Here is a 22,985-nt window from a genome sequence, read left to right as displayed (position 1 = left end):
GATAAATACCACAATACTATAAATAACCCCCATTTCAAAGCCCTGTTAAAAATTCCATTTTTTTCCAGGAAGCCCTCTTGTGGTTACCAGCACCCCAAATGGCATCTGTGTTTACATCCCTCCTTGGCACCTATGTACCTAGTAATGTATAGATTGGGTGGTGCATACTAATTTATGCAAGCTACTTACATCTTTCTATATTTCCTGCCATTTCTTACTCTTATCTTTGTTCTCTTTCCTGCCTCCCTCCCTCACCACATTGTAGACCTCTGTTGCACTCTCCCAAGTGCTCAGTGCAGTGCTCTGCACCTGGTTGATTAATTGATTGATTGACAGGAAGGTACCCACTGTGGGCAGAGAAAGCGTCCTCCAATTTCATTGTATAGTACTCTCCCAAGTGCTTAGTACAGTGCTCTGTACACAGTAAGAGCTCAATAAATACCACTGACCAATTGATTGATTGCAGGCGCAAGTGCAAGGGTGAAAGAATGGCTTGAGCATCCAGAGATTATTATTTGTATTAGTATTATTATTATGATAATTGTTAAGGGCATATTCTGTGTCAAGCACTCTTCTAAGCAAGGGGAAGGATACAAGATGATCAGGTCGGACACAGTCCCTGTACCTCACAGGGTTTACAATCTAAGTAGGAGGGAGATGAGATATTGAATCTCCATTTTGCAGATGAAGGAACTGAGACACAGAGAAATTAAGTGACTCTAGACCATAACCTGGTTTTTTATGATATTTGTTAAGTGCTTACTATGTGCCAGGCACTATTCTAAGCGCTGGGGTACACATGAGCTAATCAGGTTGGACACAGTCCCCGTCCCCCATGAGGCACACAGTCTTAATCCCCATTTTACAGATGAAGTAACTGAGGCCCAGAGAAGTGAAGTGACTTATCCAAGGTTACACAGCAGACTTGTGACAGAGCTAGGACTAGAACCCAGGTCCTTCAGACTCCCAGGCCTGGGCTGTATCCACTAGGCCATTCTATTTCCTTAATATTCAGATAGCCATGAGGTCCTGAGCCTGGATCTCAAGGGAGCTTTTAGTTCTCATGATATTTCTGTAGGTTAGATAGCCTTCCCTTTAAAATCAATCAATCATAGGTATTTATTGAGCATTCACTATGTGCAGAGCATTATATGAAGCGCTTGGGAGGGTACAATACAACAGGTTTAGAAGACATGTTCCCTGCACACAACAAGCAGGGGAAACTGTCTTCTGCAATAAGCCTACTAGAAATAGGGGGTGTGGAAGGTAGGCTATGGGACTAAGACTGTGTTTGAACTGAGAAGTTGGTATTTACTCCAGTGCTGAGCACATAGTAAGCACTTAATAAATACCACAATTATTACTCTTATGGCAGCTGCAGAAATCCGCCCCCTCCACCAAGCTTTGAGGTTCTGAATCAATCAATCAATGGTATTTATTGAACACTTTTGAGCACTTTCTGTTTGCATTCATTCATTCATTCAATCATATTTATTGAGCACTTACTGTGTGCAGAGCACTGTACTAAGCGCTTGGGAAGTACAGAGCACTGTACTAAGCACCTGGGAGAATTCACTACCACAGGATTGGTAGACACAATCCCTGCCCACAAGGAGCTTACAGTCTAGAGGAAATGGAGGGCTCTCACCTTGGCGGTGGTGGGTATCCCTTCTCCCTTGGCCTTCAACTCCAGCTTTTTGGCCAGCATCAGCCTCTCCTCTTCTGACTTGTCTGGGAGACCCCTGGAGGGAAAAATTCAGCAGGTCTGGGGAGGAAGCTGCCAATGTGCCACTCAGACTCCCTCCGAGTTCACATTTCCCCTCTGACATTCCTCCCAAGGGAGACCATAACCGGGGGCAGCCCATCTGAGAGTCCCTTGACTTTGGTTTAGCTAGTCTGAGGACCTCTGATGCAGCTAGAGCCTTCACAGCCTGGGGTCTATGCCTTCCTTAAGGGAGGATCCTCACTGGACAAGAGTTGCTAAACCGGCAGGGATCAGACCAAAAGCCCACCCCAAGTCTAGGGCTCTAGGCCACTGCCCCCCAGGGGCCTACTCCTCCAAACTCTCCATTTCTCTCCACATCTCCCAGAACCCCCTGACCACTGGCATTATTCATTCATTCATTCATTCAATCATATTTACTGAGCACTTACTGTGTGCAGAGCACTGTACTAAGTGCTTGGAAAATACAATTCAGCAATAAAGAGTGACAATCCCTGCCCACAGCAGGCTTACAGTCTTGGCACTCCATCTTCTCCCTTCCCCACCTACTCATCCTCAATCCTCCTCAACTACAGCAGCTCACCCACTTTGTCCCTCTCAAGACAACCTACTTACTGGGCTTCACTCTCATTTCCCTTGCCACAGACCTCTGGCTCACACCTTTCCAACTTCCTCTCCCTTCCCATCCTACAAACCACTGCTCTCTCCTTCTTCAAAGCCTTTCCGAAATTACATTTCCTTCAGGAGACCTTGCCTGATTCACCTTTTATCTCCCTACCCCACATATATTATTATTATGGAACCTGTTAAGTGCTTACTATGTGTCAAGTGACTATGTGTCAAGTTACTATGTGTCAAGTAAGGACTAGTGTCATAATGCTTACTATGTGTCCCCGGCCCACATCATCCCCCTGGCCTGGAATGCCCTCCCTCTGCACATCCGCCAAGCTAGCTCTCTTCCTCGCTTCAAAGCCCCCCTGAGAGCTCACCTCCTCCAGGAGGCCTTCCCAGACTGAGCCCCCTTCTTCCTTTCCCCCTCCTCTCCCTCCCCATCCCCCCCCTTACCTCTTTCCCCTCCCCACAGCACCTGTATATATGTATATATGTTTGTCCATATTTATTACTCTATTTATTTATTTTACTTGTACATATCTATTCTATTTATTTTATTTTGTTAGTATGTTTGGTTTTGTTCTCTGTCTCCCCCTTCTAGACTGTGAGCCCACTGTTGGGTAGAGACTGTCTCTATATGTTGCCAACTTGTACTTCCCAAGTGCTTAGTACCGTGCTCTGCACACAGTAAGTGCTCAATAAATACGATTGATTGATTGATTGATTGATCTCTCCCGCTAGACTATAAACTCCTTGAGGACTGAGATTATGCCTACCAACTATTGGATCCTCTCAAATGCTTAGTACAGTGCTCTGCACATAGTAAGTGCTCACTAATGCTATTGATTGATTGATTGATTGACCTACTGACTGCTGTGCCCAGTTCCTATGCCCTCTCATCCCTGGTCCCCCATTCCCTGGCCCACTTTTTTTGTGCTGTGGATCTAATTGGTTTGAGGGGGCAGACAGGGGTGGAGAGGGAGAGATTGCTTGTACTCTCCCCCACCACACACCCCCAGCCCCAGACTCCCTCGCATGCCCCCCTCCATGCACCCTGCCTGCCCTTCTGCTTGTTCTCTCTCAGGAGCAGCAGTGGCAGGGGTCGGGGGAAGGCAGGGAGGAGGACAGCACAGAGAGCGGATGGTGAGGAGCCAGAGCAGCAGGGACCCCGGGGACCTTGGGCTCAGTGGGGACCACCTCACACCTCCCCCCTCCCAGCAGTTGGTTGGAAGCAACCTAACTGCTCCTTCTGAGGTGTGCACTTGTGTGGAGTTCCAATCCAGCCCCGCCTCTACCCCTTTCCACTTCTGCCCTTGCTCCACCTCTACCGCTGCCTCATCTCACCCCCTGACCTGGACATCTTCCTTCGTTTCCTCTCTTCATCCTTGGCCTTCTGGGCAGAGGTCAGACTCTCAGCCTCGGCCAGGTTATCCACCGCAATGGCCAGGAAGACATTGAGCAGGATATCTGGGAGAGGTTGTGGCTAAGGAGTCAGTCTGCAAGACGTCTCAAGAGGCCACTCCTCCCCGGGGGAGGCTTAGAGAATGCTGGCTCTAACCCTCTCCACATCCCTGGGTTCTGGCCTGGGTGGCCCAGAATGGGAGGCTGCCACTCTCCCTCCCAGCTCCCTCCCAGCTCCCTCCAGCTCCCCTCCAATCCTCCAGCACCCTCCCCACTCCCCTGGGGATGCATAAAGGGCTGGCTTGTCCCAGAGGTCTGTCGAACTTGATCCCTGCCCTAGAGGCCTGTCCAGCCTACTCCCCGGCCATCCAGAAGGATACAGTTGCCACAGACAAAGAGGATGATGAAGTAGATGCAGACGAGCACACCGGGATAGGAGGGGCCCCCATAGGCCAGAATCCCATTGTTCATCACTGAGTTCCAGTCTTCCCCTGTAAGGATCTGGTGGATGGGTGGGTAGACAGATGGGCAGATGGATAGATGGACATAGGGATGGCAGAGGAAGCAAGTAGGTGGGTGGACAAATGGTTGAGAAGTGGAGGAGAATGCGGAACAAAGAGAGATAGGGCCGCAGTCACATGGTCACCCAGCAGGCCAGTGGCCAGGCTGGGGCCAGAACAAGGCTCTTCTGACTCTCAGCCCAGTAACTTCCTTCTCAGTCACCCTCCCTCCCAGCAAAGGCTTAATTATCTCTTGGGCAGACGTGGCCATGCTTAGACTTGGTAGATCAGGCCTAAACCACATGCCCTGAGTGCTAGACCAGTCTGGTTTAAAAGCTAAATATGTCTGGATTGGTACCAGACCTCTTCAGGGTAGCTATTGTTGGCAGGGCTGTGGCATGGGTGGCAGGAAACTCAACTAATTCTAGCAGCCCCTGCTAGTCCCAAAAGCTCCAGCTAGCCCCTATAAACTGAGAATCATCTCAGTAAAGGCCACTCCCATAAAATCACTGCACTTCTGCATCCAGGCAGATACATGGACTTAGGGGATGTCCACTGGTTGGGAGTTGGGTGGGAAGAGGCGGTGACTCGAGCCATCTAAAAAGGAAAATGTATATATGTTTGTACGTATTTATTACTCTATTTATTTATTTTACTTGTACATACCTCTTCTATTTATTTTATTTTGTTAATATGTTTTGTTTTGTTCTCTGTCTCCCCCTTCTAGACTGTGAGCCCACTGTTGGGTAGGGACCATCTCTATATGTTGCCAACTTGTACTTCCCAAGCGCTAGGTACAGTGCTCTGCACACAGTAAGCACTCAATAAATACGATTGATTGATTGAAAACCAGCCCTGTCAGGGACATCTCCCTCTTGTGCTTGAGATTGGTATTAGAAGCAGCGTGGCTCAGTGGAAAAGAGCAGGGGCTTGGGAGTCAGAGGTCATGGGTTCTAATCCCGGCTCTGCCGCTTGTCAGCTGTGTGACTTTGGGCAAGTCACTTAACTTCTCTGTGCCTCAGTTACCTCATCTGTAAAATGGGGATTAAGACTGTGAGCCCCACGTGGGACAACGTGATCACCTTGTATCCCCCCAGCGCTTAGAACAGTGCTTCGTACATAGTAAGCGCTAAACAAATACCATCATTATTATTATTATTAGAGTGAGCCCCACCTACTGAATAAAAGAGGAACACAAAGGGAACCTGGCCTGAAATCCCCGGGGCATCCTGATTTACAGCATCAGAAGTAACCACCTGGCAAGCCCCGCAAGAGGCCGAAGGAATGTGTAACGAAGGTTGCCCATGCCTGCTCACTGGCGTGGGGGGGGGGGGGTGTCTGTTCATCTAGCCCACGAGTGAAGTAGGGGCCTAGAGGAGGTGGGCCCAGCCTCGTTATCGCAGGGGGAAACTGAGGCAGAGAGTGGGGAGAAGCAAAGGTGACCTGAATTTGTCAAACAAGGTCAAGGCAAGCCTGGCAAGGGACCAAAGCACCCGAGCTCTTAGCCCTGAGCCCGGCTGGAGTAAGCAGCCTCCTTCTCTGCCCGCTCGCTTCCCTTCTCAGTCCCGGCCATACCTGGAAGACGCTGATGAGGGCCTGGGGGAAGTTGTCAAACCTACTTCGTCGAACTTCTGTGTCCTCAAAATCGAACTTGCCTCCAAAGAGCTGCATGCCCAGCAGGGAGAAAATGATGATGAAGAGGAAGAGGAGGAGGAGCAGGGAGGCGATGGAGCGGATCGAGTTCAGGAGAGAGGCCACCAGATTGCTCAGAGATGTCCAGTGCCTGGGGGGAGAGGAAGTCAGAAATTCTGGGATGTTAGATCCTGGTTGCCTGCTCTGTGTCATTGGGGGCTAATAGGGAGAAAGGTTGGGGAGCCAGGACTCCTGGGTTCTCAGCCAGACTGGGCGGGCCACTGCCCATCTGCGTGACTTCTGCTCCATCTGCTTCTTGGACACCTCGGAGGTGGGGGGGCTCCCTCACTCAGGAGTTGGCCAAGAGTAGGGGCCTCTCTACTGCCCAGCCTAAGCCCAGGCTGAGGATTGTGTGCAGGACCAGTGAAGCAGGGAACTGCAACCCTGCATGGAGGCAGGGTTTCGGGCTTTTGGACAGGCAGCCCGAAATGGTAACGCAAATGACGTTGACTGTTGGTGGTTCCCTGTGGTTCAAAGGGGCCAGTTCCTCGAACTTGATGGGGCGAGCCCTGTTTGGGATCCCCAGGTCTCCTCATCCGGGGTCCTGTGGCCGGAGGGCTCCCTGGCCAAGCTCCCCAAGGACCCTGTACTTGGTGGGCAATGGTGCTGGTGTTGGAGGAATTAGCATGGCCTAGAGGAAAGATTATGGCGTAGGGGTCAGAGGGACCTGGATTCTAATCCTGGGCTTTGCCAATTACCTTCTATGCCACCTCGGGCAAGTAACTAAACTTCTCTGTGCCTTAGTTTCCTCAACAGTTAAATAGGGATACCTGTTTTTCCTCCTATTTAGACTGAGAAGCCCATGTGGGCCAGGGACTGTATCCAATGTAAATAACTTGTGTCTATCCCAGCACTCACAACAGTGTTTGAAACATATTAAACACTTAACAAATACCATAAAAAAAACAGTGGAAGGGCATGGGTCATCTCTTTCCCTGAGAGTCCTGGGCAGGTGGCTGACTCCAGGGCTTGTCTCAGGGTGTAACCAGAGACCTCAAGCCAAATAGCAACTGGAACCTTGCTGGAGGGGCATGCCCACCTACTGCCCAATCATCAGGCTCAGAGAGGTGTAGGGGATGGACCCCCAGATCCCTGGAGCTGTACAATGGGTGTGGGACCCAGGACCAATCCTGACCCAGCCCTCACAGGCTTAGACAGAGCTGGACCTTCTGCGAGATGTCGGGGCAATTGGTCAGTGCTCAGTTTCTAGCCGGATGTGCTGGGATGGAAGGAGCAGACTCCCACTGCAGGTGGTTTCCTGTCCGCAGGGCAGTGGTAGCGCACTCCCCTCCACTCTGGTGCCCCTACTTAGTGGCCGCAACTGCTGGGAGAGTTGCACAGAGAGGGGAATCAAGCCTGGCAGGGCTCTTTTCTGGAAAAAGAATGCTCAGTGGTTTTGGATAAGTGCTCTCCCCCAGTGTTTGGGAGCAGTAAGCCAAGAAAGGAAGGCAGGACTCTTCAATCTCCCTCCAGCTTGCTCCCTCTCTCTGCCTCTTTCTCTCTAACCCCTTATCCCTCTCTGCCTCTTCCTCCCACCTCTCCCAACCCCTTTCTGGCAGAGAGGGGCCAGAGGATATCTAGTAGAATGTGAAGCTCAAGGGGGGGAATCTCCATCTAAAAGATAGCAAGGTGATAGGAAAATTAACTAGATCAGAAGATTCGGAAACTAGTGTGAGGCAGCTTTATGGAAATGAGCATGCAAATATACCACAGAAAGAGCTGGTTCTCTGCCCCCACCCCCAGCTCTCCTCCCCCAACTGCCTAGTCCCCAGCTCCCCAACTTTTTAGGATATTTAATAATAAGTGCTCATTATGTTCTAGGCACTATACTAAGCACAAGGGTAGATACAAGGTAAACAGGTTGGGCACAGTCCATGTTCTATGTGGGGCTCACAGCTTTGGGGGAAGCAGAGGAAACACCCCAAGACAGGACCCTACAGCAGCCTGGCCCCTCACCCTTTATTCTTTGCCCCCTCCCAGTCTAACAGCACTTATGTCAAAATCTGTAATTTATTTCTTTATAATAATAATAATAATTACAGTATTTGTTAAACACTTACTATGTGCCAAGCACTGTTCTAAGAGCTGGGGTGGATACAAGGTAATCAGGCTGCCCAGGGGCGGCTCCCAGTCTTCATCCCCATTTTACAGATGAGGGAACCGAGACCCAGAGAAGCGAAGCATCTTGCCCAAAGTCACACAGCAGACAAGTGGCGGAGCCGGGATAATAATAATAACAGTACATTTTAAGAGCTTACTGCATGCTGAGCACTGTTCTAAGTGCTGGCATAGATACAAGGTGATCAGGTTGTCCACTGTGGGGCTCACAGTCTTGCTCCCCATTTTACAGATGAGGTCACTGAGGCACAGAGAAGTGAAGTGATTTGCCCAAAGTCACACAGCTGACAGGCGGCGGAGCCGGGATTCGAACCCATGACTTGTGACTCCAAAGCCCGGGCTCTTTCCCCTGAGACCCGCTGCTTCTCAAAAGCTGCTTTAGAAGACGAGGCGTGAGGCGCCGACTGGACTGGGGATGACGAATAGAATGATGTACATTCCCTCGTTCGGTCCGATCGATTGATGGAGTGCGGACTGTGTGCGGAGCGCTGGGCTCTGGGCTCCTGGCCGTAGGCAGAGCCCAAGGAGGCCAAGAGGGGGTGCACGGCGCACGGGCATGGGGGCTCCAGTCTTAATCCCCATTTTATAGATGAGGTAACTGAGCTACAGAGAAGTTAAGTGGTTTGTCCAAGGTCTCACAGCAGGCAAGTGGCAGAGTCAGGATTAGAACCCAGGTCCTTCTGTTTCCCAGGTCCGTGCTCTATCCACCAGGCCACACTGCTTTAGAAGAGTGCCTGGCACGTAGTAAGTGCTTAACAAATCCCGTTCTAGATTGTGAGCCTGTTGTTGGGTAGGGACCGTCTCGATATGTTGCCAACTTGTACTTCCCAAGCGCTTAGTACAGTGCTCTGCACACAGTAAGCGCTCAATAAATATGACTGAATAAATGAATGAACAAATGAAGTGACTTGTTCAGTAGGCCCTACTGCCCTGCCTGGGCCCTGCCCCGGGTCCTGCCCCTGGCCCTGCTTACCTGGTGACCTTGAAGATCCTCAGCAGGCGGATGCAGCGCAGGACGGAGATGCCAAGGGGAGACATAATGCCCACCTGGACCAGAGCGATCTCCAGCAGGCCGCTGCACACCACGAAGCAGTCGAAGCGATTGAAGAGTGACATGAAGTATTGGCGGAGGCCCAGCCCATACATCTTGAGCAGCATCTCCACGGTGAACAGGGCCAGCAGCACCGTGTTGGCCAGGTCTGGACCACAGCGGTGGGGACAGGGGTGAAGAAGTAGTAGAAGAGTTGGAGGGAGATGTTTGGGCTGGATTTTTATTCTCTCATGCTGGGGCAAAGTCACAGCCAAGTTGGAAAACAATGCCAATTTCGAGGGTGGAGCTTAGTTTTTGGAATGCTGATTGATCAGGGCAAGGAGCCAGGAAGAGCCAGTCCCTAGACCACTGACTCCAGGTGGGCCATGGGGTTGGGGTGGGGAGAGGGTGCCCGTGAGGAGGGGGGCGGGGGCGGTGGAGGTGATAGCATTCTTCTTCAGGTGAGACCCAGCAGAGGGAAGGTCAAGGGGCAAAGAGTGTCCTCTAGACCGTAAGCTCGTCATGGGTAGGGAATGGGTCTACCAACTCTGTTGTATTCTTCCACATGCTTAGTACAGTGCTCTGCGCAAAGTAGTCAATAATACCAATGATTGATTGATTGAGGGAGAGAGCAGCATGGAAGGTGGGGGGATTGGGGAAAGCAGCGGAGAGTTGAGGGTGAGGACCAGTTCATTCATTCAGTTGTATTTACTGAGCACTCATGGTGTGCAAATCACTGTACTAAGCGCTTGGGAGAGTACAATATAACAATAAACAGACATTCCCTGCCCACAACAAGCTCATCAGTGAGCAGAGTTACACTAAGCCCTAGGGGCAGACAGACAGACACACACACACAAACAAAAATCACAGGGAAAAACTCAAGGTAAAATTGGGCAATACCTTTCCTTTCTCTCCTTGCTAAGCAGGCATGGAATAAAAAGGTATCTCCAGGTTCCCCCTCTTTCCATGCCCTAGAGTCTGGCTCTGCCCAGTGACCTTTGATAGGTCCTGGGACAGTGAATCCCAAGCCCTACCTCGAGAGGGGATTCTCAGAGCACTAAGAATGAGGATGGCAGAAAAGATTTAGTGAATGGAGAAGACAGCAAGCCTGAAGGTGAACCAGCAGTGAGGCACAGTTGTTAAAAAGTGATGCATAAATAAGAAAACAGCACAAAGGAGCTGCAGTGTGGCTTAGTGGAAAGAGCACAGGCCTGGGTGTCAGAGGATGAGGGTTCCAATCCCAGGACTGTGATGTATCTGTTGGTGTGACCTTGGGCAAGCCACTTCACTTCTCTGTGTGTCAATTACCTCATCTGTACAATGGGGATTAAATCCTCCTCCCTTCTACTTATACTGTGAGCCCCATGTGGGACAGGGACTGTGTCTGACCTGATAAACTTGTATCTACCCCAGTGCTTAGAACAGTGCTTGACACATGGTAAGCACTTAACAAGCACCATAATTATAATTATTATTATAGGAGCTAGGCGTTAACCCTCCCTTCTGACACTACTCCCCTTCCCCGCCTCTCCTATCATGATCTTTTAGACTGAGAGCCCACTGTTGGGTATGGACTGTCTCTATATGTTGCCAACTTGTACTTCCCAAGCACTTAGTACAGTGCTCTGCACACAGTAAGCGCTCAATAAATACGATTGATTGATTGATTGATTGATTGATCTTTCCTTCACACTTGTAAACATTAGAGTCCTGACCCAGCTCTGGACTCTACATCTCGAGGGACAGAACCCACTTGAAGAGGAATCAAAGGTGGACAAGAAAAATGCCAAGATGGGGAAGATGAGAAGCAGCATGGCCCAGTAGAAAGAGCCCAGACCTGAAATTCAGAGGACCTGGTTCTTCATCTTGGCTCCACCATTTGCCTGCTGTGTGGACTCGGGTAAGTCACTTAATTTTCTAGTCCTTCATTTCCTCATATGTAAAATGAGGATTCAATACCTCTTCTCCCTCCCCATCGGACTATGAACCCCAGATGGGACAGGGTCTGTGTCTGACCTGATAATCTAGCTTAGTACAGTACTTGGCACATAGTAAGTGCCCAATAAATATTATGATTATTGGTATCATTTTATTATTATTATTATAGACACTATACAAATACCACGATTATTAATCATTAGATGCCCCGCACCCGCTGAATGGATGAAAACAGCATGAAAGCTGTGCTTTTCCACTGCTGGAGCTAAGTCCCTGTAAGGTAGAAACCAGGCCCTGAAACTGAAGCATTGACTGCAAACACAGCCAAAACCCCGTGGGCACTCCCTCCCGCTGCCAACCCCCAGTATCGCTCCAAGCTACCCCCTGAAATTCAGCTGTGGGAGGTGGCCCCCGCAACAGACTCAGAATGGGCAACTCTCCACACAGATAAAGGTAGTGCAAACTTCCGCAGTAAAAAAGCCCCTTTCCATGAAAGCTGCCCCTTAGTTATCCAACAAGCCGCTTCCCTCAGTTCCTCAGGGAACTGGACAGATTTTCCTGGAGAGGGAAGCCCCTGGCAGGCTGGGAAGCTCCAGCAGTGGGGCAGGGGTCACCAGTTGAAAAACAGAGATTGGGATGATTTCACCCGTGGCCTAGTGGCTACAGCCTGGGCCTGGGAGTTGGAGATACTGGGTTTTAATGTTGGCTCTGCCGCTTGTCTGTTGTGGGACCTTGAGCAAATCACTTCATTTCTTTCTGCCTCAGTTTCCTCATTTGCAAAATGGGTATTCAACTGCCATTCTCCTTCCTATTTAGACCAAGAGACCTATGTGGGACAGGGACTGTGACTCATCAAATTGACTTGTATCCCCCCCCAAGTGCTTAGAAAGGTGCTTGACACATAGTGAGTGCTTAAAAACTACTGTAATCATCAGAATAGAAGCAGCATGGCTCAGTGGAAAGAGCATGGGCTTTGGAGTCAGAGGTCATGGGTTCAAATCCCGGCTCTGCCAACTGTCAGCTGTGTGACTTTGGGCAAGTCACTTAACTTCCCTGTGCCTCAGTTACCTCATCTGTAAAATGGGGATTAAGACTGTGAGCCCCACGTGGGACAACCTGATCACCTTGTATCCCCCCAGCTCTTAGAACAGTGCTTTGCACATAGTAAGCGCTTAATAAATTCCGTCCTTATTATTATTATTATTAGAGACAGAGCATGGGCTTGGGAAGCTGAAGGACCTCAGTTCTCATCCTAGCTCTACCACTTGTCTGCTGTGTGACTTCGGACAAGTCACCTAAATTCTCTGTGACTCAGTTACTTCATCTGTAAAATGGGGATTAAGATTGTGAGCCCCATGTGGGACATGGACTATGTCCAACCTGATTAGCTTGTAGCTATCTCAGCTTTTAGTACACATAGTAAGCACTTAACAAATACCAAACATACACACCAAAAAACAGAAGATTGGGGAGTGGTGAGATCCCCATCTCACCTTGCACATGGGTCAGCCAGGCTGGCTGCTTGTGGTGCTCTGAGGCGATGGATAGGGTGTTGAGGGCCACTACCAGGATGACCAGCCAGTAGAACACCTTGGACTTGACCACCTCATGACATTTCCGGCGAAAGATGCGATTCCACTGTCTCCAGTGCCGGCTACGGAAAGTGGGAGGTGGGAAGCTCAGCCAGTTGAAGAAGACGGGTGTCAGACGAAGTTCCGGGCATGCTTCTAACCTGGCTGTGCCAGGTAGGCTCTAGGTTGGCTGTGGGTGGGGCCTTGGGGGTGTATAGGGCGTGGAAGGTTGTGCTCCCAGACTGGGTTGACAGTCAAACTGAGGACTGAAGCTAGGGGCCCGGGGAGGTTTGGGGAGGAACCCTGGTGGTGGGGCTGGGGTGATAGGGATGGTCGGGCCACCCTGTAGTACCTATAATCTCCCATGGCTGGGGCAGTGAGGATGGGAGAGGTGGGCGGGATACTCACAAAAACAGAATGAATCTGTTCAAGCCCTCGATTTCGTACAGACTTTCGGTGTCTGAGGCCCCTTCATCCAATGACAGTTTCCCTGGAAACAGGAGAGAAATTCTCAGTGAACTAGGGCTGGATGGACCGGCTGATCCGGGCTCATCTCAGAATAGTGTCTTCTGTGGCTGTTTACTGGAAATCCAAGCACATCCCAAGAGGGCCTCCTGGAGCACCCCGAAAGGCAACTTGGGGAGGAGTAACCAACTTCTAATATTCAGGGTTTCTGTAGCTGAGGGCCTTCCACAGAACTTCCTTGGGGTCTAAGCACCAGAACCAGGGTTAGGGGTATGCCCGGTGAGTGGGTGCTGCCACTTAGTAAGGGGCTTCCAAGAGAATGATGGTCCAGTTCAGGTCCCCAGAGGTACAGTTCCCTCAGAAAAGCTGAGTTTCTAGAATTGGCCAACAAGAAGAGGCAGCATGGCCTAGTGGAAAGTGGGAGTCAGGAGGCCCAGGTTCTAGTCCCAGTTCCACCCCATTGCCTGCTGTCTGACCCTGGGCAAGACCCTTAACTCAAGCGATTAGTACAGTGCTCTGCACACAGAAAGCGCTCAATAAATATGATTGTATGAATGAATGAATGTGCCTCAGTTTCCTCTGTAAAATGGGGATTCAATACCTGCTTTCCTTCTCTCTCAGGCTGTGATCACCAAATAGGACGGGGACTGCATCCCACCTGGTTGTAATCTAGCCACCCTAGCACTTAAGCTTGGCTCATACTAAGCCTGGCTCATAGTAAGCACTTCATTTTGTGCATGTGCTGAGGATCTGAGGAATGGGGAGCTGATCAGTTCTCTGGCCAAGGCCTAGTCCTGCTCAATCACAGAGCTTCGCCTCTCCTCCTCAGCAATTCCCCAGAGCCTTTAATGCTCCTCACTCTCGCTTGTCTCATTTATTCATTCATTCATTCATTCAATAGTTTTTATTGAGTGCTTACCGTGTGCAGAGCACTGTACTAAGCGCTTGGGAAGTACAAGTTGTCAACATATAGAGACGGTCCCTACCCAACAGCGGGCTCACAGTCTAGAAGGGGGAGACAGACAACAAAACAAAACATATTAACAAAATAAAATAAATAGAATATGTACAAGTAAAATAGAGTAAGAAATATGTACAAACATATATACATATATACAGGTGCTGTGGGGAGGGGAAGGAGGTAAGGCAGGGGAGGGGGAGGGGGAGGAGAGGGAGAGGAAGGAGGGGGCTCAGTCTGGGAAGGCCTCCAGGAAGAGGTGAGCTCTCAGTAGGGCTTTCAGTCACCCTCTTCCTTCTGGCTTCCAGCCCCCGCTCTCATCATAAACAGCTCTCCCTGTGTTCCAATTCCAACTCCCCCTTGGGCAAGTCACTTTTATGAGCCTCATTTTTCACCTTTCTTAAATGGGGAGTCAATACCTCCCACTTAATTGTGGGCCCCATGGGGAACAGGGACTCAGCATGGCACATTCATTCGCTCATTCAGTTGTATTTATTGAGGGCTTACTATGTGCAGAGCACTGTACTAAGCACTTGGGAAGTACAAATCGGCTACATATAGAGTCCCTACCCAACAACAGGCTTACAGTCTAGAAGGGGGAGACAGACAAAAAACCCCAGAACAAGTAGATAGGTGTCAATACCATCAGAATAAATAGAATTTTAGCTATATACGCGTAATTAATAAAATAAATATAGTAAATATGTACAAGTAAAATAAATAGAGTAATAAATATGTACAATCAATCGTATTTATTGAGCGCTTACTGTGTGCAGAGCACTGTACTAAGCGCTTGGGAAGTACAAGTTGGCAACATATAGAGACGGCCCCTACCTAACAGTGGGCTCACAGTCTAGAAGAGTGGGCTCACAGTCTAGAACACAGTCTATATTGTATACAAATATATACAAGTACTGTGGGGAGGGGAAGGGGGTAGAGCAGAGGGAGGGGGCAATGGGGAGGAGGAGGAGGAGAGGAAAAAAGGGGGCTCGGTCAGGGATGGCCTCCTGGAGGAGGTGAGCTAAGCGCTGACCACAATTTGACATCATTACTATTATTCCTGGAATTATCACTCTTGTAATTGGAAAGAATGACAACCCTGCCCCTGTGGCCTGGAGACGAGGGGTGGGAAACATGGGAGGATGGGGCCAGGTGGTCACGGGACTTGGACAAGTCATGGGAGAAACCAACGCCAGATGTGGAGGGGTGGGAGCGGGAGACCCCAAATGGCTATGGAGTTGGTACCTTCTCTCACATGGCCGTCATCCATGACCTCAGCTTGGGTGATCCAGTTCATGTAGCCCTTCAGATCCTCCTCCAGTTGCTGCTTCTCTCTCAGTTTCTGGAACGCCCCCCGTGACTTGGCCTTCTCCCTTTCCTTGGTAAACTCGCTGCAATGGACCCGGGATGGTAGAGGCCAAGGGACAGGTCAAGGGCTGAGCTTGCTGGGAGAAGAGCCTGTGTGGCCCACAGGACAGTTTGGTTCACCCTCCCCAGGCAGGCCAAAGGGGCTGGGAAGAATCTGGACACCCAGGCTTCCCCACCCCAGGTTGGGCCGGTGGATGAAGAAGACGGCTTGCCTGGGGCAGGCAGGGGAATAAGAGGGCAGCTTTCTGGTCAAGAGGAGGCCAGGCAGGCAAGGGCCCAAACATACCCGCTTAGCACTCCCAGCACCAGGTTGAGGACGAAGAAGGAGCCCAGCAGAATGAGGCTGACAAAATAGATCCAGGGCCACTCGTTCCCAATGGCGTCGTTGACCTGAGGTGGGACAGCCGTGAGCCCCCATCCCCATCCCCTGCTCCTCAGTCAGCAAGAGTTGGGGGGTAGGGAGTGCTGGAACCAGTCTTTTGGGGATCCTAGCAGGGCCAGACTGCACTTTGTATAAGATCTGTCCACAGGATGGGTTCCAGGCCCCCCCCCCCACCCCCGAGAATTGCCCCAAAGCCGCTTATGACCAGAAAAACTCCCTACTTCTGAGTTTGGGGTTTGCTCCGTCCATATGAAAAGTTTTCGTCACCCTGCAAGGCACAGGACTGAGAGTTAGGACACGTGGGTTCTAATCCTGGCTCTGCCTCTGGCTTGTTGTGTGACCTTGGAAAGATCGCTTAACCTCTCTGTGCCTCAGTTTCCTTATCTGTAAAATGGGAATAAGATTTCTGCTCCCTCTATCTCTTGGATTGTGAGCCCCATGAGGGACAGGGACTGTGTCTGAGATGATGATCCTGTTATCTACCCCAGTGCTTGTCACCTAGTAATCAATCTGTGAGCCCCCCTTCTAGACTGTGAGCCCACTGTTGGGTAAGGACCATCTCTATATGTTGCCAACTTGTACTTCCCAAGCGCTTAGTACAGTGCTCTGCACACAGTAAGCGCTCAATAAATATGATTGAATGAATGAATGAATCAATCAATACTATTTATTTAGTGCTTACTGGGTGCAGATCACTGTACACTTGCTTGAGAGAAAAAAGGGAGTTAGTAGACATGATCCCTGTCCTTAAGGAGCTTATAGTCTAGCAGTGGGTGGCAGACTCTAAAATGAATTACAGTAAAGAAGAAGGAGAAAATGGGGATATGACTAAGAGTTCGTGGTTCTGTGAGAGAACCTATAGGATATAAACAAAAGTGCCAAGGGAGGTGGTGAGGACTCTCCCAAGTGCTTCGTACAGTGCTTGGCACACAGTAAGTGCTCAATAAATATGATTAAATGAATGAAAGGACTCAAAAACGTAGATGATGTGAAAGTGCTGATGGGGCAACTGGTAGGGAATAGAGGGCTGGGAGATGAGAGATTAATCAGGGAAGGCACCCTGGAGGAACTGGAATTTCAGAAGGACTTTGAAAAGGTTGAGAGAATTGTCTGCCTGTTGGGAAGGGGGAGGGAGCTCCAGGAAGGAGGGAGGGAGTAAATGAGCAAGAGCTGAGAATGAGGTGCAGGTTGGCTGGAGAGGAATGGTACAGTGCTAAGCGCTTTGTACAGTGCTGTGCACACAGTAAGTGCTCAATAAATATGATTGATTGATTGAATGAATGAGAGGCTGTGTTGAGTTGCAGAGGGAGGACAAGTAGCAGAGAGAGAGAGCCAGCTGATTGAGTGCCTCAGCTATCTCCTAATAACTATCACATAATAATTCCTCTTGCCTGCACATGCTCTAGTAGCCGGAACTGAGGGACCAGAGAACTAGGGCCTTCCCCTCCCATCCCCCTCTGCTACCCACTAATAATAATAATAATGGCATTTGTTAGGTGCTTACTATGTGCAAAGCACTGTTCTAAGCTCTGGGGGATACAGAGTGATCAAGTTGTCCCATGTGGGACTCACAGTCTTAATCCCCATTTTTTACAGATGAGGTCACTGAGGCTCAGAGAAGTGAAGTGACTTGTCCAAGGTCACCCAGCAGACATGTGGCGGAGTCGGTATTCGAACCCATGACCTCTGACTCTAAAGCCCATGCTCTTTCCACTGAGCCATGCTGCTTCTCAGCCACACTGCTTCTCACATGCCCTCCATGGTTGCTTCCTGCCACTCTGGGATGTCCAGAATTGTGCAGCTCCCGCCTCTGGCTCAGGCCTACCCAGTAGAGGACGTCGGTCCAGCTCTCCATGGTAATGCACTGGTACACGGTGAGCATGGCGAAGCCGAAGTTGTCGAAGTGGGTGATGCCATCGTTGGGACCCGGCCAGCCACCTCGGCACTCGCTGCCGTTGATGGTGCAGGGGCGACCATGGCCAGTGGTGGCACATGGGGATGGCTTCTCCATCTCCTCCTTGGCGATGATATCTGGAAAGGGGCGATAAGGGTCAGAGGGGAGGGGGTAAAAGGCTTCCCCTGAGATGGTGAAGCAGCATGGCTCAGTGGAAAGAGCCCTGGCTTTGGAGTCAGAGGTTATGGGTTCAAATTCCAGCTCCACCAACTGTCAGCTGTGTGACTTTGGGCAAGTCACTCAACTTCTCTGTGCCTCAGTTACCTCATCTGTAAAATGGGGATTAAAAACTGTGAGCCCCCGGTGGGACAACCTGATCATCTTGTAACTTCTCCAGCACTTAGAACAGTGCTTCGCACATAGTAAGTGCTTGACAAATACTATTATTATTATTATTATTACCACAGAGCTTAGTACTGTGCCTGGCACGTAATAAGCACTTAAATACCTCCCACACACAAAAAGTAGCTCTGCTTAGCAGGGCCGGAACTGTCATTATAATACAGAGCTGTTAGCTTAAAGTCAGGTTTGGGGTACAGCTAGCCCTGGACTCTGATTCCCTGAACCAGAAATAGGCCCCTTGGCCTTGCCAGCAGGGCAGTGGGTATTCCAAGTGCTTAGTACAGTCAGCGCTCAATAATGAAAAATTATGGTATTTGTTAAGAACTTACTAGCTGGCAACCACTGTTCTAAGTGCTGGGGTAGATACATGATAATCAGGTCAGAAAAACTATTGATTGACTAACTGATTGGAGAAGAACTTAATTAGATGCTGGCACAATCTGCCTTCTCCAGGAAGGCTTGCTTAGAGTGGTGGGAATAATAGCATTTATTAATAGCATAAATAGCATTAACTAATGCCCTCATGTTAAATTTCATGGATTTTCAATTACTGTGACTGATGACACCCAAATCTACATCTCTGCCCCTGCTCTCTCTCCCTCCCTTCAGGCTCGTGTCTCCTCCAGCCTTCAGGACATCTCCATCTGGATGTCTGCCCGCCATCTAAAACTCAATATGTACAAGACTGAACTCCTTATCTTCCCTCCCAAACCCTGCCCTCTCCTTGACTTTCTCATCACTATAGACGGCACTACCATCCTTCCCATCTCACAAGCCCGCAACCTTGGTGTCATCCTCGGCTCTGCTCTCTCGTTCACCCCTCACATCCAATCCCCCACCAAAAACTGCCAGTCTCACCTCTGCAACATCGTCAAGATCCCCCCTTTCCTCTCCATCCAAACCGCTACCCTACTGGTTCAATCTCTCATCCTAACCCGACTGGATTACTGCATCAGCCTCCTCTCTGATCTCCCATCCTCCTGTCTCTCCCCACTTCAGTCTATACTTCACGCTGTTGCCTGGATCATCTTTGTGCAGAAACGCTCCGGGCATGTTCCTCCCCTTCTCAAAAATCTCCAGTGGCTACCAGTCAACCTACGCATCAGGCAAAAACTCCTCACTCTCGGCTTCAAGGCTCTCCATCCCCTCACCCCCTCCTACCTCACCTCCCTTCTGTCCTTCTACAGCCCAGCCTGCACTCTCCGCTCCTCTGCTGCTAACCTCCTCACTGTGCCTCATTCTCGCCTGTCCTGCCGTCGACCCCTGGCCCACGTCATCCCCCGGGCCTGGAATGCCCTCCCTCCACACATCCGCCAAGCTAGCTCTCTTCCTCCTTTCAAAGCCCTACTGAGAGCTCACTTCCTCCAGGAGGCCTTCCCAGACTGAGCCCCCTCCTTCCTCTCCCCCTCCCCATCCCCCCCCGCCCTACCTCCTTCCCCTCCCCACAGCACCTGTATATGTTTGTACTGATTTATTACTTTATTTTACTTGTACATATTTACTATTCTATTTATTTTATTTTGTCAATGTTGTGCATCTAGCTTTACTTCTATTTATTCTGATGAAACCTGTTCACATGTTTCGTTGTCTGTCTCCCCCTTCTAGACTGTGAGCCCATTGTTGGGTAGGGACCATCTCTATATGTTGCCAACATGTACTCCCCAAGTGCTTAGTACAGTGCTCTGCACACAGTAAGTGCTCAATAAATATGATTGAATGAATGAATGAATTGGTTTGATTATTTTTCATTTGTTAACAGTGTAGTTAGTGTTACAACATTACAGGAGAAAAACTGGCTAGTCAGGTGTTGGGATACAACCCAAAGTTTCTGAAATTCGAACCTGCTTTGACCCAAATTACATATGATAAGCCCAGTAATTACACCCTGAATGATGGGTTGTTTAAAACCATAAAAATTTAAATCCTAATTATCTTCAGCAGCCTCCCCCGCTGCCCCCTGCTCACCATCTGTGAACTTGCTAGTCTGCCCTCCTGTGACTCGCAGGGAAGGCTTTGTCTCCAGTCTCCCTGGCCAAGCTGACCAGGGCAGCTGGCTTCATTGGCCAGCCAAGCTTCAGGACTGCCTCCCCCTGGGACCTAAAGCCGCCCTGGCTTGGCCTCTCAGCTGTTCCTTCTCATCATCAGGGTAACTAACCTCTTCCCTCCTTTCTTGGAAGCCAGGTCCAGTGTTGTAAAAAAAGAAATTGCTCAATAAATTTCACTGATCGATTGAGTTGGCTATCCAGGCTGGAGCTGGCCAGGGGTGTCCTCAAACCCAAACACTGGGGAAAGGGAGGAGATCAGGTCCTCTTCTGCCAGGAATATTCAATGTATTTATTGAATATAGTGGCTAGACTGTGCACTCCTTGTGGGCTGAGAACGTTTCTACCAACTCTGCTATATCATTTTCCCCCAACTTAGTACAGTGCTCTGCGCATAATAAGCATTCAGTAAATATGATTGATTCTGATTTCCCTGTCTGTAAACAGTTTTAGGTCTGCCTCCCTTACTAGAGGGTAACCTCTGGGTGCAAAAAGAATGTGTCTTGGACTCCTGTTATTCTTTCTTAAGAGCTGAGTACAGTGCATTGACCTGAATAAGTGCTATTACTTGCATTCTCTCTGGAACTCCTTCCCCTTTCTAATCTGCCAGATCACAGCTCTCTCCAACTTCAAAGTCCTCCAGAAAGCCCACTTCTTCCATGAGTCCCTCCCTGATTAATTTTATCTACCTCAAAGCATCTCTTCCCAACTACCATCACAGCACTCATGCCCTCACAGCCACCCGGAGCACTTTTGTACATATCAATTGGCACCTAGTTAGTGTTTAATAAGTATCATAAATCTAGGTACTCAACTCCTTAAGCACTTATTTGTTCACCTCCCCATTTTTCATTTTCTTGTTATAATCTTGCATCTCCTTTTGTTCCAAAAAGTGCAGCGTGGCTCAGTGAAAGAGCCCGGGCTTTGGAGTAAGAGGTTAGGGGTTCAAATCTCAGCTCTGCCAATTGTCAGCTATGTGACTTTGGGCAAGTCACTCAACTTCTCTGTGCCTCAGTTCCTTCATCTGTAAAATGGTGATGAAGACTGTGAGCCCCACGTGGGACAACCTGATCACCCTGCATCCCCTCAGTGCTTAGAACAGTGCTTTGCATTCATTCATTCATTCAATCATATTTATAAGCACTTAGTACAGTGCTCTGCACACAGTTTTGCTCAATAAATATGATTGAATGAATGAATGAATACTTTTGTGTCGCTCAATCAATAGTATTTATCAAGCACTAAGTCTGGGCAGAGAACATCATACTAAGCCCTTGGGAAAGTACGGTAGAGTTGTACGTGATCCCTGATCTCAAGGAGCATTCAATCTTGTGGGGGAGGCAGACACGAAAATAAATTGCAGATGGGAGGCAGACTAAGTCAGTGATATTTATTGACCACCTACTGTACAAAGAGCATTGTACTAAGCATTTGGGAGAGCACCTTAGGGTTAGTAGGTCTGATCCCTGCTTTCAAAGAGTTCATAGTCTATCTTCCCCATTAGACTGAATTTATCAAGAGTTGAGATCATGTCTGTAATCCTTGTTGTACTCTCCAAAGTACTCAGTCCAACTCTCAGTTCTTTGCTCACCCAGAGGGCATTCAGTAAGTCCTAATGATGGAGTGATTTCCTACTCTACTGTGGGGTCACTCACCTGTCCCAATAAAGTAACATGTCTTGTGCATCTTGCCCTTGAAGAGCTCCAGGCCGATGATGGCGTAGATGATGATCATAAACAGGACCAGCAGGGCGATGTGGAGGAGGGGAACCATGGCTTTAATGATGGAGTTGAGGACCACCTGCAGGCCTGCAGTCATGGAGAGGAGGCATTTACATCCTCTCATGGGGCCCCATTCCCACCTTCTTCATCTCTTCCTCCCCTCATTCTCCCCACTCCCTCTCCCTCTCCCTTGTCCCCACCTACTACCTCCCCTTCTCTCCCCTTATCCACATCCCCACCCACTCCCTTCTCCCTTATCCCCATCCCTTCCCTCATTGCCCTCCCCTTCCCAACCCCTATCCCCACCCCATCCCTGCCAACTCCTTCCCCCACCACCTCCCTTGCTGCCAACCTCCACCCACTACCCTCCCTGCCCTGCCTCATCCCTATCCCCACCTGCTACCTCCCTCCTCCCCCCTCCTCCTCCTCATCCTCCCAGCTGGGTCAGGGATGGGTCAACCCCTGGCAGAAGGGGAATGATGCAGACACCAAACTGGTCCTCTGGGCCCACCAGAGCCCTCAGACCCCTCTGGGCCCCACTCCAGAGAAGGCAGGTTGGGAGGCCTGGAGCAAGGTGTTGGGGGAGGGAACAGAAATGGTTACTCCCAGCCCATCTCTCCCCAAGGGGGCTTTCACCCACTTGGCACCCCGGACACTAGCCGGAGGGGTCGCAGCACACGGAAGGCCCTCAGAGCCTTGACATCGAAGCCTGCGCCTTTGCTGCTCAAGGGCGTCGAGCTGCTCTGGATCAGGTTGATCTGCTCCAGGACCACAGTGAAGACCCTGGAGTCCAGAGAAGGGTCGGGGGAGAACGGAGATAAGAGGGGCTGCTGGAGGAAGGGCTGAAGAGGCCGGGCCACCATCCCAGGGAAAACTGAAAAGGGTCAGAGCACTGAGGGGGAAGGTGGGTCCCCAGGGAGGGCTGGAAGATGGAATAGAAGTCAGGGACTACCCTTCTCAGAGCTGGGGAAGGGAGCTGGCTGGCTGGCTGCTTGCCAGGAGGGTTGGCCCAGCCTGGGGTTGGCCCAGTGTTTTCTTTGAGTTCCCCTCAACTGGGGACCACCTCAGCCCAGGGACCTCTTTAGGTGGGAAGGTTCCTTGGAGAAGAAAGGCTTTTGGTAGCATACTGAAGGAGGGAATTCATTCATTCATTCATTCGTATTTT

At 49.9% G+C, this 22,985-nt stretch overlaps 1 protein-coding gene across 1 annotated transcript in view; it reads right to left on the bottom strand.

Annotated features, from left to right (window-relative positions):
• Positions 1 to 22,985, bottom strand: part of CACNA1S (calcium voltage-gated channel subunit alpha1 S) — a 75,639-nt gene that overhangs the window by 31,448 nt on the left and 21,206 nt on the right. The window contains exons 4-15 of the mRNA XM_038748736.1: positions 22,461 to 22,603; positions 21,755 to 21,907; positions 17,587 to 17,792; positions 15,666 to 15,769; positions 15,257 to 15,402; positions 12,997 to 13,078; positions 12,511 to 12,671; positions 9,020 to 9,245; positions 5,812 to 6,019; positions 4,117 to 4,237; positions 3,688 to 3,802; positions 1,649 to 1,742 (exon numbers count right to left, since the gene is read on the bottom strand). Of these exons, the coding sequence (XP_038604664.1) occupies positions 1,649 to 1,742; positions 3,688 to 3,802; positions 4,117 to 4,237; positions 5,812 to 6,019; positions 9,020 to 9,245; positions 12,511 to 12,671; positions 12,997 to 13,078; positions 15,257 to 15,402; positions 15,666 to 15,769; positions 17,587 to 17,792; positions 21,755 to 21,907; positions 22,461 to 22,603 (1,759 nt within the window). The remainder of the gene's footprint in view (positions 1 to 1,648; positions 1,743 to 3,687; positions 3,803 to 4,116; positions 4,238 to 5,811; positions 6,020 to 9,019; positions 9,246 to 12,510; positions 12,672 to 12,996; positions 13,079 to 15,256; positions 15,403 to 15,665; positions 15,770 to 17,586; positions 17,793 to 21,754; positions 21,908 to 22,460; positions 22,604 to 22,985) is intronic.

This window comes from Tachyglossus aculeatus, chromosome 7 (genome assembly GCF_015852505.1).
Source record: "Tachyglossus aculeatus isolate mTacAcu1 chromosome 7, mTacAcu1.pri, whole genome shotgun sequence".
NCBI classification, from domain to species: domain Eukaryota; kingdom Metazoa; phylum Chordata; class Mammalia; order Monotremata; family Tachyglossidae; genus Tachyglossus; species Tachyglossus aculeatus.
The sequence above is the reverse complement of the archived record's forward strand: the minus strand, read 5'-3'. Positions and strand labels throughout refer to the sequence as shown.